The following is a 17158-nucleotide window of genomic DNA, read 5'->3' as shown; positions in this document are numbered from 1 at the left end:
ATATACTAGAAAACATCCAGATCAGGGAGGATTTTTAAAGTCAGGACACTGAAGGATCAGTTGAAGGAACTGGAGATGTTTAGCCTGGTGAAGTTTGTGGGGGATACAATGCTTTTCTTCAAATATTTAAAGACTGCTGTGTAGAAGAGGGATTAGACAAAACCAGTAGGTTTTGACTCCAAAGAGTAAACTAGGAGAAGAGATATAAATTTGAGAGAAGTAGATTCAATCTTGATGTGAGGAATATTTGGAGTTCTACCAAAGTGGGATGGGCTGTCTGAGGAATTCCCCCCCCCCCCCACTGCCCCCAGTCCACCCCCTAGATGCCTTCATTTTAAGGTCTGATGATGACTTGCAGGTCTTGTAAAAGGATTCTTATTTAAGTATGGTTTGGGTTAAATGACCTATAAAGTCCCTTCCAACTCAAAAGTACTGGGATATCTATGACATGGTCTTGTCTTTGATAAAGCACCTCAGTCTTGACTTTTCTCAGTTAAAAAGGGAACTAATTTCTGAAAAATCTAACACTCAAAAAACCTTTTTTTTTTTTTTTTTTTTTGCTTTAATATTATTTGAAAAAAGAAAAAGTCATAGAAGCTCCTCAATCACCAAAACAATGACTTTTCTGTAAGAGGAAGTGAATAGGAATAAGGATTTATTTAGTACTTACCATGGCAAGAACCAGGTGCTACTATTATCCTCATTTTACAATTGAGGAACTAAACAGATTAAGTGATTAGTTAGTGGATTGTAACTCTGGAGTTCCTAACTTCAGGCCTAAGGCCTCATCTACTGCCCTATTAGCTTGTTTGAAGATATCTGAATATTCAGCAAACCTCCTCCTCCCTAAAATAGTTATTTAGGAAAGTTTGCAAGCAGACACCACTGGGTGGAATTATGGGCTTTTTGCCCCAGGGTGTTGAATTTAGCAGACTGAGAACATTTGCAGTCATTAGGTAGCCCAGAAGCAGAGATTTTGCACCTGATTAGTAAAAATGGTTAAACCAGGAGGTTACCAAATGGGAAGTTGGAGGAGCTTTTATCTTAATTTCTTCCATGATCTCCCCTTTCCTCTATCTGTCACAAAGCAGCTTCCCTAGTAATGACATTTCTCTGGTATCTTAGGGTCTCTACCCCATATCATTCCCACCTACATGAGGGCAAAATTCATAATTCATTCTGTTTACTCTGACCGTGTTACAAAAGTTTCTTTTTGTGACTTTGGTTGCAAGCCAACTTGTTTCATCATCTCTTTTTAATCCTGAGGTCAACCTAAGGAAAATAAACTGTTCTACTATTCTCTTGAAACAAGCAGAGAATGAACAAAATTCAGGTCTGACAACTGCTCAAAGTTCCATGGCATCCTTAGCTTTTGGTGATTTTCTTTTTTTTTTTTTGGTCCTCAACAGTCATTCCCCCTAAACAAGGAATATTCCTAGATAAGCAATAGATTTTCTTGGTCACAGTTTCTGATAAGATTTCTGCCTGCCACTACCATTGAGTGATGGGATAAAGACAAAGGGTGCTAGTGCACAAAATTCTGTGAGCCATGTGAATAAATGGCTTTCTATGCTGATAGAGGTTGGGTCAATTTCCGATTCTTAAGCAATTAAAAATAGTGAAATTTCCTTTTTAGAGAAAGCAGTGCTGGCATGAGCCATTAGCTCCAATTCTATATGTTCCCTACAATTCCATTTTTTCCCTTCAACCCCTAGTTACGTACCTTTTCCCAGATATCCTCACATAGGCTGTATTCCCACACTTCAGGCAGGAATGGATAATGGCAATGGAAGTAACCTAAATCCCTCTCTGCCTCTCTTAGTTGCAATGGGATCAATATCTGAAGTGGTATATAATAATAAGATAGATAACTAGATAAACATATGTATATGTATATATGCAGACACATACCCCTACCCATATCTATATCCATCTATTCACATACACATATAGGAAAATATGGAAATATAGTTCTACATGTAGGCATATTATATACATAAATACATATATGAAAGCATACTAATAGTTATAGATAACTATTCTTTCTATCTGCCTGTATTTACTATCTATCTGTCTGTTTCCCCAATTATGACAATTATAATCAAACCTCTGAGATGCCAGAATGACAATAATTGGGGGGAGGACATTTCACAATTTAAACATTTAGCAGCTTTCAATAATTTGCAAATTTTGAGAGTTTTACCCTCGGCAGCCCAAGAATGACAGAAATGCAGGAGACTCAAATAACCATTGAGAATAAACTGGTAAAATAGAAAGAGAACTGGATTTGGAGGCAGGAAGTCTTGAATCTGACCTTTGATACTGACTATGTCACCAGAAAGGGGCAGTTTTATTTCTTTATTTCTTTAAATCTTATTTTCCTAGATTGGCCATAATAATGGAGGTAATAATTTACTATAATTGGCTATTGTGAAGAGCAATTAAGTTAATGTGTGTAAAACTCTTTGTAAACCTCAAAGCACCATATGAATTTTACCTATTATTGTTGTTTCTTACCTACACAAACAGCAACCCCTATGTAGGCAACAGTGGTAATCAGGATGGCCAGCATTGTTCCTCGGGGAATAGCATCTTGTGGGTCCTTGAAGGGGAAAAAAGGTGAGAGGATTAAAAGAGAATGATATAAAGTGGGGAAATGAAATTATCTAGAATTTATTCTATCTTTGCAAATCTGCAAAACAATGTGGAAAAAAACCCCAGAAAAATCAGCCAACTGACAGAAGTAGCAAGCTCTGAAGATAGAGGATATTTTTATTCTTTACTCAGATGCTAAAATAATTTTTTTGACCATGTTAGTCTCTTGTTCAAAAATTTTAAGTGGCTCCCTAGAACGTAAGTGGCCACTAGAACAAAATCAATTTCTTCATCCTGCCTTCTAAAGCTACAATCCAACTCCAGTACTTTTCCTATTTAATGTACTCCAAGTCCTAGCTAAGGGCAGCAAGATGACAAGCCTGAAGTCTGGAACACATCTTCCCGAGTTTAAATCTAGGCTCAAAGACTGTATCAAGGATACTGACAAGTCACTTAACTTTGTCTGCCTCAGTTTCCTTATCTGTAAATTGAACTGGAGAAGGAAATTACAAACCACTCCAGTATCTTTGCCAAGAAAACTCTAAATTGGGTCATGAAGAATTGGACACCACTGAAAAATGACCAAAGAACAATTATCATAGCCAAGGTCCCCTACTTTCTATACTCCAAACTCAATCTCCATGTCCTTCTTTGATGCATTTATATAGGCTCTCTGACATGACAGAAATGCTTTCTAGAATCCTCAGTTTCCTTTACCACTCATTGTAGATACCACCTCCCATTTGGGATGTCTTTTCTTATCCCTCTCAGTGTTTTCTTTCTCTTCAAATTATTCACTCTTTTTCTTATCTCCTATTTTGTATTCTCTAGAAGAATATAAACTCTTTGATGACTAAGGACTGCTTTTTATGGGGTGAGGGCCTTTGCTTTGAGTGTCCACTACAGTCTCCTACTTATAATAAGTATCCAATAAGTATTCCTTGAATTGAAGTGGAGTAAAGGGAATATAGTCTTTGAATTTGTATGGCATAGAATATTCTCATTCTGCCATCAATTACCTGCTTAAAGGGAATTTCATAGATATAATGGTTATAAAAGGGAGCCCATTCATCAGTCTTTTTCATAGTTGGTACCCCTGTTATTTCATATTATTTTTATTTTATAAAATTACAATCATTAACAGTACTTTGAATGTGGTCAGCTCACTAGATTTTGCATCAGAAGGCTTGAGTTTAGATTCCAGCTCATTTTATTCTTAGCTGTGTGACTTTCAGCAGGCCACTTAATCAGAGCCCCAGTTTCCTCATCTTTATTAATTTAAATTTGTCTAGTTTCCTAGAGAAGGTCATATTTGCCAGAAAGCCACAGTTCAGTTTATTATACTATTCTGCCTATATTTTCATGGTATGCCTCTTGGTCCTCAAGATAATAAGGGCTACTCCACAGTATTCGTTTAGGGATTCAGTTGAATTAATGTAAAGACAAATCTTTTAAAATTGTAAGGACTATGTAAATGCAATTATTGTTACTATTGCTATGACTAATGTTTGTTCTTTATTGAATTAAGATTAGTCTTAGAGGATAGTTCTGACATTGCATTCAATCAATTCAATTATTTAGGCACTGGTTGCCTTGTGTCAGGCTCTGTATCAGGCATGAGATATATGTTCAGATGAAGAATCATTGAGATAGGGCACATTGTTGGCAGCCTCAAGATTAGAGATTTTTAAGCAAACAAAAATCTTAGTTTTTTTAATTGATTGCTATATTTCAATAGAACAGTTTCCTTTGTAATCACATTTTATTTTATGTACTTAAACATTATTCTAAGGAACCTATCATCTTCAGATCAAAAGAATTTGTGAAAAAAAAGGTGAAGGACTCCTACATTCTGATGGCACAATGTGATAGTGCTGAAGAATTTTAGTGAAAACTCCCCAAAACTCAATTATCTCAAAATTCAAATCTGGGACTGCTATAAGGAATCATTGCTAGAAAGAAAGATGAAGAGGGAAGATAAATATAAGCTTATACTAGGATATTATTTTTTAATATATGTTTTATCGATTCCTTCTGCTTTTACACCACTGTGATTTCAAGCCCTGAAAAATTTCAACACCTAACTGAACTCTCCTTTATGACAAATATATTTAAGCAAAATCACCTGACAAATTAGACAATGTATACAATATTCTGTTCAAAGTGTCCTCCACTTGTATGTATGCCATGAATGGGGAAGAGTATGTATCTTTCAATTAAAATTAGTTCTTTGAGTATTTAAAGTTCAATTCCTTTACATTGTATATATATTGTCTCCTTTATTCTGCGTATTTCACTCTGAACCACTTCATTTAATTCTCCATTTTTTCATTCCTTGTATTTATTATTTTTACTAAATATTAATATTTAATCATATTCATATATTGGCATTTTTAGCCATTCCACAATTGAAGGGTCTCTACTTTGTCTAGAGTTCTTTGCTATCCCAAAAGTGCTACTATGAATATTTTGGTATCTATTGGAGTTTTACTTCTGTTTTTTATTTCCTTGGAAAAGAATCACAGGGTCAAAGAGTATAGACAGTTTAAACATTTTTGTTGTATAATTATAAATTGACGTCTAGAATTGTCGGATCCTTTCACACCCTTATATATAGGGTGTCACTATGCCCATCTTCCCACATTCCTGTTATTCCCTTTGAGCTCTTATATACTGGGAAATACCTCTTGGTGCTATGTATTTCTGTAAAATCCTTATATATTTTGGATATTAGGCTTTTTATCAGTGATATTTGAAGTAAATTTTTTTCATTCGATGTTCCTTCTAGTTCTCTTTTCACTTGTTATGTTTGTGTAAAAGTTTTCAAATTTATATATTAAAATTATGTACATATATCATTATCTCTTCTACTTTTTATTTAGTTAAGAATTCTCCACTTAATCATTGTTGTGTAGATAGGATAGTCAACTATAGCAATCTAGTGTTTGACAAACCCAAAGATCCTAACTTTTGGGATAAGAATTCATTATTTGACAAAAACTGGAAATTAGTATGGCAGAAATTAGGCATGGACCCACACTTAACACCATATACCAAGATAAGATCAAAATGGGTCCATGATTTAGACATAAGAACGAGATTATAAATAAATCAAAGGAACATAGAATAGTTTCTCTCTCAGACTTGTGGAGGAGGAAGAAATTTGTGACCAAAGACAAACTAGAGACCATTGTTGATCACAAAATAGAAAATTTTGATTACATCAAATTAAAAAGCTTCTGTACAAACAAAACTAATGCAAACAAGATTAGAAGGGAAGCAACAAACTGGGAAAACATCTTCACAGTTAAAGGTTCTGATAAAGGCCTCATTTCCAAAATATATAGGGAACTGACTAATTTATAAGAAACCAAGCCATTCTCCAATTGACAAATGGTCAAAGGATATGAACAGACAATTTTCAGATGATGAAATTGAAACTATTACCACTCATATGAAAGAGTACTCCAAATCATTCTTAATCAGAGAAATGCAAATTAAGACAACTCTAAAATACCACTACACACCTGTCAGATTGGCTAAGATGACAGGAAAAAATAATGATGATTGTTGGAGGAGATGAGGGAAAACTGGGACACTAATACATTGTTGGTGGAGTTGTGAACAAATCCAACCATTCTGGAGAGCAATCTGGAATTATGCCCCCAAAGTTATCAAACTGTGCATACTCTTTGACCCAGCAGTGCTACTACTGGGCTTATACCATAAGGAGATACTAAAGAAGGGAAAGGGACCTGTATGTGCCAAAATGTTTGTGGCAGCCCTCTTTGTAGTGGCTAGAAACTGGAAAATAAATGGATGCCCATCAATTGGAGAATGGTTGGGTAAATTGTGTTATATGAATGTTATGGAATATTATTGTTCTGTAAGAAATGACCAGCAGGATGAATACAGAGAGGCTTGGAGAGACTTACATGAACTGATGCTAAGTGAAATGAGCAGAACCAAGAGATCATTATATACGTCAACAACGATACTGTGTGAAGATGTACTCTGATGGAAGTGGATTTCTTTGACAAAGAGACCTAATTCAGTTTCAATTGATCAATGATGGACAGAAGCAGCTACACCCAAAGAAAAAGCACTGTGAAATGAATGTAAACTGTTTGCATTTTTGTTTTTCTTCCCGGGTTATTTTTACCTTCTGAATCCAATTCTCCCTGTGCAACAAGAAAACTGTTTGGTTCTGCACACATACATTGTATCTAGGATATACTGCGACATATTCAACATATATAGGACTGCCTGCCATCTGGGGGAGGGGGTGGAGGGTGGGAGGGAAAAATTGGAACAGAAGTGAGTGCAAGGGATAATGTTGTAAAAAAATTACCCTGGCATGGGTTCTGTGAATAAAAAGTTATTATAAAAAAAATCGTAGTTGTGTAATGTAAATGTTTTCATTCTTTCTAATGTTTTTATGATATTACCTTTCATATCCAGGCTGCATATTAATTTTGATTTTATTTATGTATATAGTATAAGTTGTTGATCTAATCTGAACTTTTGTCAATGTTTTCCAGTTGTTCTAGCAGTTCTTGTCAAAAAGGGTGTCATTCTTCCAATGATGTATATCCTTGCATTTACCAAACATTGGGATGCTATTTTTGATTTTTTCCTTCCTTATCTAGTGAGTTCCACTGTGTTTTAATAAGTATATATTTTGAAATATATAATTTGAAATATAATTTGAAAATTGGCTATATTATGATCCTTAATTTGAATTTTTCTACATTAATTTATGTAGTATTGTCATTTCAATTGGCATTTACTTTGCCATAAACAATGAATCTTTCTCCAATTAAGCTTACCATTAATTATCTCTACAGAGAAAGAATCTTATTTATATGCTATATGTGTTGGTAGGATAGCTTTCAGATATTTTATACATTTTATGATTATTCTGAATGGAACTTCTTTTCTAATTGTTTCTTCCTGGTTTTTGTTGGCAGTGTATAGAAATAATGGAAATTTTATTGAATTTATTTTGTGTCCTTGTTGAAACAGTAGTTTTTCAATTATATTCTTTGCTGACTCTTTGGAGTTTTCTAAGTATGCTAAAATGATTTCTACAAATAAAAGGAGTTTTTCTCCTTTTCTTTATTGTTGATTAGTGCAAAAATTGAAAAACAATATTGAAACAAAATTTAGCAAATTTTTTACTTTAAAAATTAATTGATGTAGATTTATCAAAATTTCGCTATGCCTTAGTTTACTCATTAGAGGACTAAATGGTTTATCATTCTAGGAGTTAGAACTAGCCCTGAAAATTAACAATTAAACAATTAAACAATTAAACATTTTAAAATAACCAGATAACTTTACAGAGTCATTTCTATCTGGTATTTTACTCCTACAACTCTAGAGCTCCAAAACAGAGAAGGTAACCTACCTCCAAATCCCCAGAGATGTTAGCTCCAGCAAGAATGCCAGTAGCTGCTGGGAAAAATATGGCAAAGACAGAGAAGAAACCTTCTCCTTCTGTGAAGTTTGGTCCAAAGTTTTCAGCAAAGATAGATGCTGCAACACAGAAGACAGATAAATTTATCACTTGGGATTTTTTCATCAATTAGAGAATTTTAATAGTATTGTGTCTATAAGCCTAAATTAATATACTTCCTCGATCCAAAATGGGATGAGCTTGATGGATTCAATTTCTTTTTGAACATCATATTTGCCATGAGACTGTAACTTAGTATACCAGGATTATGATCTAAATTCTTTGACTCCCACTGCCATGCTCCTTCCTCTAGCCCAACATTCATATACAGCAAGCACAGAGATTCCTGGAGTAAGCAAGATTACGCAGGTGGGAAAGACTGGATGGATATGTGTGAAGAGGGAGTTGGTGAAAAAGATTTAGAAGTTAGGAAAGAGAAAGGATGAATTTTATGGTCACCAATGATACCACAGACTGCTTCAGTATCTGTAGCTTTATAGGTTTTCTATCTCAGGAAGCTTTTCAGGAAAATCTGGAGGATGCCTCTCACAGCTGTTGATAAAAAGATTCCTACATGGTATGGGAAGTTTAATTGGGATGACTTCCTACAGGGTTTCTCTAAGTTAGAGATTTTGTGATTCCTTTATGCTTGGAAACCTGAGAAGCGTCCTGATATGATTGTGAGTTTCTAGGAGATAGTGTGATAAAATTATGATAGCAATTATTCTATAGCAATAAGATAGCATTATGATAGCACAGTGAATAATGATGAAATCATTGATCCAAATGCAGCTGAAAACACTTAGTAGTAGTGTGATCCTGAGCAAATTATTTAACTTTTCCATATCTCAGTTTCCTTATCTGTCAAATGGGGATAATAATAGAATCTACCTCCCTGTTGTTGTGAGTTTCAAATTAAAAAGTATTTGTAAAGTGCTTGTAAACCTTAAAATACTATGTTCTCATGGTGATTTCAATCTGCTTACCACATGTGACTTTCATTCATGTTTATTCCCAGTTTCCAAAATAAGGATGATGGGGGCTCTTAAAAGGGACATTCAAAATCAGAAAGTCTTAAGAGTACTCACCTTGGTAATTAAAAAAACCCTTAGATTTTTTTTCATGGTTGGAGGGAATGACAGTTCCAATGAAGAAATTTGCAATTGCAATGAGAAGGATAACAAGAAGTATCACTTGAGCCTGGAAAAAAGAAATTCAATTAGACTACTGCATTTAAGGATGTCTTTTGAATGATAAGGGGGATAGATCTTATTTTGTCATATCTATTTTGGAATGTAACTGGATTTGTTTTTATTCTCTCTTGTACAAAGAATATGCTGTAGAACTACCAAGTAATGAATCAACTTTTAAAATATATATACACCCGTACTCATGCAGTCATTTAATAAACATTAAAAAATGTATGCAGAGCATTATGATGCAAGGTTCAAATCAGGCAAAGTCCCCTTCCCTCATGAAGCTTACAGTATAGTAGTGATAAGAAGTAAACACAGAAAACCATAATAGGCAAAACGGAGTGGTAGATGCATTATAAAAGTAATAATATGGTAAATGCATTGTAGAGGTAATAAAATGTTCCATGAAGATTGAAGAGAAAAGTTATTATATTTAAGGGGAATTCAAGGGAGACTTCATGAAGGATGTGACATTTGAATTGGGCTTCAAAGAATATTAGGAATGTAATAGGTAAAGGGGGTAAAGGATAGTTTTCCACATATATAGAATCATGTGAATAGAAGCAGAGGTGGGAGATTATATCACACATGTAAGGGGTAGAGGGGAGAGAAATTTCTCTGGAATTTATAGCAATGAACTAATGAGACTAGAAAGATAGGATAAGTCAGTTTCCAGAGAACTTTGAATGAAAGGAAAGCAAGTTTGTATTCGACTTTAGAGACAATTCGGAAGCGCTGTAGATTTTTTTAGCAGAAGAATGTTGTGACCAGACTTATGTGATCAAAATTCTAAACTTTAAAGTACTATCTAAATAATAGCCATAACTCCTTTTTAACAATGAAATGATTCAGGCCAGTTCCAATGGACTGATTAGGGAGAGAGCCATCTGCACCCAATGAGATGACTGTAGGGCTGAGGGTAGATTACAAACATATTTTCCTTTTTTGTTATTGTTTGCTTGTTTTTTATTTTCTTTCTCGGTTTTTTCCCTTTTTGATGCATGCATAATAATTGTGGAAATATGTATAGAAGAGTTGCACATGTTTCCTAAGGGAAAGGATGGGGAGAAGGGAGGGAGAAAAAATTTTGAAATACAAGATTTTTGCAAGTGTGAATATTAAAAAAATTATCTATGAATATGCTTTGAAAATAAAAAGCTTTAAAAAAAAATAAATCAACTTAAAAGTAATAGACATAACTGTTTTATTATCAGTAGTAGTAGTCAGAAATGCAGTGATTACAAAGTGCCACTTTGACATCATCATGGCAGAACTTTGTATGTTTTTGACAAGATAATTAAATTAGGAGATGAGGGGAATGGTATGGATATAATTTACCTAGAATTTAGCTAAGCTTTTGATAAAGGATCTCAGACTATTCTCATGGAGAAGCTGGAGAGATAGGAGTTAGATAACAGTATAATCTCATAGATACAGAAATTGTTGGATTGCCAGATTCATGAGAGGTTTTTAATTATTCAATGTCAACTTGGCAAAAGGTTACCAGTGGAGTATCCAGAGATCTGTGCTGTTTAAATTTTTAACAAAGACTTGAACAAAGGAATAGATGGTAGATTTATCACATTTATAGATATCACAAAATATGAAGGGATAGTCAACGCACTAGAAGTTATAGTTACAATTCAAAAGGATCTTGACAGATTAAAGCATTAAAAGACAGAATTTCTTAGGGAAAATTTAAAATTTTGCAGCAACCAGGTACAAGAAGATCAACTATACAAAAATAGGAGGAGGGAGGCATGGTTATTCTGGAAATAATTTGAGGAAAGTAATAAAGATGGTGAAGGTCCTTGGGTCCATGACGTTGAAGGACCAATCGAAGGAACTGAACATTTTAATCTAGAGAAAAGACTCAAAAGGAAAGTAAGAGGCATCTTATCTACAATATGTGATGCACTGTTACATGGTGAGAGATTAGACATGTTCTATTTGACCCGAGGGGACAGAATCAGGAGCAATAGGTGAAGATCTCAAAGAAGCAAATTTAGGTTGGATATTAGGAAAAACTTCCCAACCATGAAAACCGTCTCTTGCCTTGAGAGGTTTAGGTTCTCCCTTCTGGGGAGGTCTTCAAACAGAGATTAGATAATCACTTGTCTGGGACTTTAGAATCTATTTGGCCACTGAGGTCCCTTCTTACTTTCAAATTCTATAATTTAGATTTGAGAATTTTCTAAAACTATAATTGCAGTTGTCAACATGTATTCATGGAGGGAGGTTCCATACTGGAAGGTTGATATTATGTTATCATTCAAAGGGGAGGCGGGAAATGCTCCTGTTTGGTCCAGAACCCGTGGCATCCTCAGGTTACACTTCTGAAAGGTATATTGCTTCTCTGCCATATCTATCACCCACGCTGTGGGAAGGAGGGAGGTAATTATCTGCTGTCATCCTCACATCCTCTCATCTCCCTTGACAATCCTTACTGGTTGAACCAATTATAACTCATTTATTCAACAAACATGTATTGAATATTGACTGTGTGCAAGGCACTGTGTTAGGGGAACTTGGAGGTCATAAAGAAGAATACGATCCTGTCTCAATGCTCATGGAGCTAATAGCTCAGTAGGGGAGAGTGGGGGAAGGAATGGAAGAATGGCGAGACTGGGCCCAGTTCTGGGGTACTGGGGGGTGGGAAGGAGGAGGTGGGTCTTTTGTGAGACATGCTGCCTAGGAAACAAAGAGGGCATGTGGCACATGGATGTCATGTTCTGGCTCTGCCTGAGCCCAGCACTTTGGAGGGTCTTATGTTCCACCCAGCCTTAAATTGCCCTTGTTGCCATGACAAGTAATAACTGCGCAATTCTCTTTGAACATATGGTTCTCTCTGCTTCTTTCCTGGCCTGCTGTAATTTGTTCAGAAGTGGACTGGCAGCTATTGATACATCATTTTGAAAAATTTACCTTGGCTTCCCATTCCATTCCAGCCACTGAAATGCCTAAAAGAATCACCACCGTAATGGAGCCTATTATTCTGATGTCATTGGTTTTATCCACCATCATTGAGTTGCTCTCCTAAAAAAGAATAGGTATTATTGTGAACACAGTTTCTTGCTGATAGGTGTTATTAATACAATTAAAGGGAAGCAGAGATACTATGCATCTCTTTCTGCAAACTATGTGAAATTAAAGAAAGGGATGGATTGATCAATTTTAGGGAATTAAAAAAAAAATTTATAGGTCTTGTTTTCTGTGATTATAGGTTCTCAAGATATAAGGTTAACAGCTGGAATTTTTCAAGTCCATACTCTTTATTTTTTGGGGAAGGTGTCATAACACCAGATAAGGAAATTCACCACAAAAGGGGCATCTTGCTCATTTTGAAAAGAATGCCACTTTTTTGGAGGGTTTTTTGAATACTAGAGTGGGAGAAAATGGCTAAATTAAAATATAGAGAGCAGAAAATAAATATCTTTTAAAAGACTTTCTAAGTAATATGCCTGAAAATGTATATTTTAAAGATGCTACTTGTTGTGATATATATGTGTATGTATGTTATATATGTAAGATATACATTTCACTTGAATATTCATTTTATTCTCAAAAAAAGCTGTTTTTGTACAATTGAGTTAGAGTCACTTAACTTCCCTGGTCCTAAGTTTCCTCTTTTGTAAAATGAGGAAGTGGAGTAGATAGTCTCTGACATCTCTCCCATCTCTAGATCTATGATTATTTGGTCCAATAAATCCAATAATCCATGCTTTGATCTTGCCTTGGTCAAGTAATAATAATCCTTTGGTGGGATTTAAATAGAACATTTAAATATGAAAAACCAATCATTGATGGGGAGAGTCTCTATTCAGGGAAAAAAATGAATAGTTTTTGTGAGGTAGAAGAGGAACATTGTTCTCCAATCTTTACACTAAGGCAAGGGCCTAGGGATTTTATGGTCCTATACCTATTTTAACTCAATTTCATTCAATAACTATTTATTATATGTCCATCTACTATGGTAGGCACTATGCTATGTACTGGAGATATAAGGACAAAAATAAAATAACCTGTGCCCTCAAGAATCCTATGTTCAATTGAAGATTAGTACATCAACTAATATGTTCCCTTGACTCAAAGGAAACTTATTCTTTCACTATGTCAGACTGATGAGAATCTAATTTGGAGGACTGCAAACTTCTGAAACAGGGTCTTAATTTAGGGAGGGGTTTCCCCATTTCCCTTTGTTTTCAGTAAGCCTTGCCATCTACTAAAAAAGGAAACAAATTTAAGAGTTTGTCATGCATTTGTATATGAGAAATAAAATGTAAGATAAGTTTTTTTGACATATAGCTGTAGGATAACATACTTATTTTCCAAATTTTCTTGAGATAACTATTCTAGAGGTAACCATTTACTGTAAATTATCAATCTTTGCTCTATTTGATATAACTTATTGTTTGGAAATTCTCAGTATAGTTTAAACCAATTTTGCCTTGTTTTTGTATAGGTAGAATTTGTTCTAATTTTAATTCAAGAAAAATTTGTTAAATGCTTAGTCAGGACAAAGTATATGTCTATTATCTACTACTCTGGAGAAACTAAAAAAGCTAATTCTCCAGCCCAAAGGAAATCCCCTAATTGTAATTTACCGCAAGAAGGTCAACCACGGTCTCGGCGAATCCAACTACATACATGGCGACAGCCACTGCATTGGCAAAAGCAAAGATCAAGCCTATGGAGCCACCAAATTCTGGCCCTAAGCTTCTTGAAATGAGATAGTAGGCCCCACCTATAATAGAAAGAGAACATTATTTATACAAGTGGATTTCTCTAAGAGTCCATTTGGTGGCTAATTGTATTGAACTTGGAATTCTAAATATTCCAGGAAAAATGTACTAACTTCCTAATAATCACAGGGGCCTAGAGGCAAGACCTCTAAAGAATTGGTCTTGGACCCAGGAAGTCCAGAGTTTGAGTACTGCTTTGAAAATATGCTGTTTTTTTTTTAAAACCCTGGTTGAATCATTTAATACCCAAGTCTTGTAGGCAATTCTTGGAGTTTATAAATTGTAAAGTTATTTTGGAGGTCTACATGCAAATAAAATCACAGGTCTATTCTCTATCCCTAGATAGGAATTGGAAAAAGGACTAGGTCTGTCTCTGATTTTTATAGAGAGTCTAACATAGATGTTGTTGGTTAGTCAATTAGTTACGTTTGATTCTTTGTGACCCCACTTGGGATTTTCTTGGCTAAGTTTGAACACCACTACAGTGGTTTGTTATTTCCTTCTCTAGCTCATTTTAGAGATGAGGAAACTGAGGCAAAAAGGGTTAAGTGAAATGTCCAAGGTCACACGGCTAGGAAGTGTTTGTGGTTAGAGCTGAAACTCAGGAAAACTCATCTTCCTAATTTTAGGCATTATTTTGATTACCATTTTATAGTTGAGAAAACCAAGGCAAACAAGAGATTAGTGACTTGTTCATAGTCACACATTGTGTTGAAGTGAGATTTGAACTCAGGTCCTCCTAACTCCAGGACTCTATCCACTGTGCCATTTAGCAACCTTTAACAGAGGCTCCTATAGTACCTTTCTTTAAACTCAACCAATATGTGAAAATCTTATTCACATAAAAGTGAATTACAAAATCATAGTCATTCAATGAAATAATTCTTTGACTTGCAAATAATTTACTATAGAATTTCTTCATGCAGAAGCTTTTCAAAATACAATTTAACCAATAAATTTTTATCATCTCAGAAACATCTGTTATATAAAGCAAATTGTTCCAGTAAAATGCTGTGTACCCTCAGTCATTATTTAACACTGCTCTTTAATTTCTTTAATCCAGAAAAATATGGATTTAGCTAGCACACATATGTGTGTCTGAATGCGGATGGTAAGAAAGGCTGGCATTAGGCAGGGGTAAAGAAACTTAGAAATAGAGTGTTTTCTCTTACTGGAAGTAAATAAGCAAGAGTTAACTCTTTAAGGGGAAGGGAGTACTTGTTGAGGATTTTGTACAAGAGATTCATGTCTCATCTGGGAGTTGAATTAGACATCCTCTGAGTTCTAAGGTCATTTTCAATTTTGAGATTGTATGATTCTATGATTTTATTAATAGCCACCCCCTGAGGCATAGAAAGCAATTAATGACTATTAATGTCCTTACAGGCATAGGACTAGTAATTCCACACAGTAATGATGCCTCTTTGTACATAAGGAGCTCAGGAAAGGGCTGATTAAGTGACCATGAAGTACCAATCAATGAAAATTCCATTAACAAAAAGCTTGAATATTACAAGCTAGAATAAAGACCACACTTGGAAGAGCAGCAAAGAATAATGGCTCAAATGTTGGACTTGAAGACAAGGGGACTTGAGTTCAGTTTCCACATCAGACACTAGTTGTGTGATCCTGGAAAAGAAATCAGCTCATCCACCCCAGAATGGGATCTAGAGCTGGAAGGAACTTCAGAGATCATTTAGTACAAACCCTTCACTTTACAGATGGGGAAACTAAGGTTCAGGGAGATTAACTGACTTCTTCAGAACAGAAGGGTAGGATATTTGAGATAGAATTTAAATCCAGGTCTTCTAGATCCCTTTATTTCACATACTATATCCTCTCTTATAAGTCTCTTATAAATTTCATTTACTCATCTGCAAAATGGGGTGAACAACAGTACTTTCTGCACAGGATTTTTGTGGAGATCAAATTAAATATGTATATATATTTATATGCATATTTTTATTGTTCAGTTGTTTCAGTCATGTTCAATTCTTCATGGTCCCATTTGGGGTTTTCTTGGCAGAGTTACTGGAGTGGTCTGTCATTTCCTTTCTTAGGTCATTTTATAGATGAGGAATTTAAGGGAAACAGGGTTAAATGACTTGCCCAGAGTCACACAGCTAGTAAATGTCTGAGGCTGGATTTGAACTTAGGAAGATGAGTCTTCCTGGCTTCAAACCCAGCCTTCTACCATTCTACTATATAGCTGCCCCCATATGTTAATATATGCTTACATATTTATGTGCATGTGATGATTTTTATATTTTATAAATCTTAAAATATTATATAAATGCCAATTATTAAATATGGGAGAGGGGAGGTTACAGAATGAGTTAAATAAAGACCTTTGAAAGGCCCCTCCTTCAAAATATCTCCTTTATTGATCTGAAATTCCATTATTGGAAGAATTTTTTTTTAGGTTAAGGAATCAAAAGTACAAGTTAATGAATGCCAGGTAATTAAGAGTAACTAGCTCTCAAAAGAGAAATAAAAATGCACCCCCCCCCCCCGCCTTCTTTGAAGACACAGATGACTATAGACATAGAATACTACATATCTGTTGGATCTGATTAATTTTGCTAAAATGCTTTTTTCCTCTTTATTATCTTTTGTTATAAGCAATAAGATAGCTCTGTATTGGGAAGGACAGAGATATACAGTAGAAAATGAAGGGATGTCAAAACAAAAGGAATCAATGTTTTAAAAGTTTCAGTTAAAAAGTAAATGTGCTCTCAAGGAGCATTTATTAAGCCCTTACTGTGTGACAAGTATTAAGCTACAGGATTACTCATTAAACCATTGTCTCACATTAACACCTTAGTATTAATTGCTGTAACTAAATAGCTATTTAGTCACTTTGGCACTGAGGAATCACAATAAAAATAAGTATAATTTACATAGCTTTTTAAGGTTTGTAAAGTATTTTACAAATATTATCTCATTTTATTCTTACAGAAACTTGGAGAGGTAGGTACTATTGTTATCCCTATTTTTTTCAGATGAGGAAACTAAGACAGACAGGTTTTTTTGTACAGTTTTTTTAATTGACTTTCCTAGAGTCAGACAACTTGTAATAGTCTGAGATCAGATTTAAACACAAATACCCCTAACTTCAATTCCAGAATTGTAAGCAGTATGATGCCTAGCTTCAAATGCATAAAAGG

At 34.7% G+C, this 17158-nt stretch overlaps 1 protein-coding gene across 2 annotated transcripts in view; it reads right to left on the bottom strand.

Annotated features, from left to right (window-relative positions):
- The window catches only part of SLC12A1 (solute carrier family 12 member 1), a 131604-nt gene that overhangs the window by 91707 nt on the left and 22739 nt on the right, over nucleotides 1–17158 (bottom strand). For both annotated transcript variants that reach the window (XM_031955149.1, XM_031955148.1), the window contains exons 6-10: nucleotides 13854–13993; nucleotides 12175–12285; nucleotides 9142–9253; nucleotides 8006–8133; nucleotides 2518–2602 (exon numbers count right to left, since the gene is read on the bottom strand). In XM_031955149.1, the coding sequence (XP_031811009.1) occupies nucleotides 2518–2602; nucleotides 8006–8133; nucleotides 9142–9253; nucleotides 12175–12285; nucleotides 13854–13993 (576 nt within the window). The remainder of the gene's footprint in view (nucleotides 1–2517; nucleotides 2603–8005; nucleotides 8134–9141; nucleotides 9254–12174; nucleotides 12286–13853; nucleotides 13994–17158) is intronic.

The sequence above is a fragment of the Sarcophilus harrisii genome, chromosome 2 (assembly GCF_902635505.1).
Source record: "Sarcophilus harrisii chromosome 2, mSarHar1.11, whole genome shotgun sequence".
NCBI lineage: Eukaryota > Metazoa > Chordata > Mammalia > Dasyuromorphia > Dasyuridae > Sarcophilus > Sarcophilus harrisii.
The sequence above is the reverse complement of the archived record's forward strand: the minus strand, read 5'-3'. Positions and strand labels throughout refer to the sequence as shown.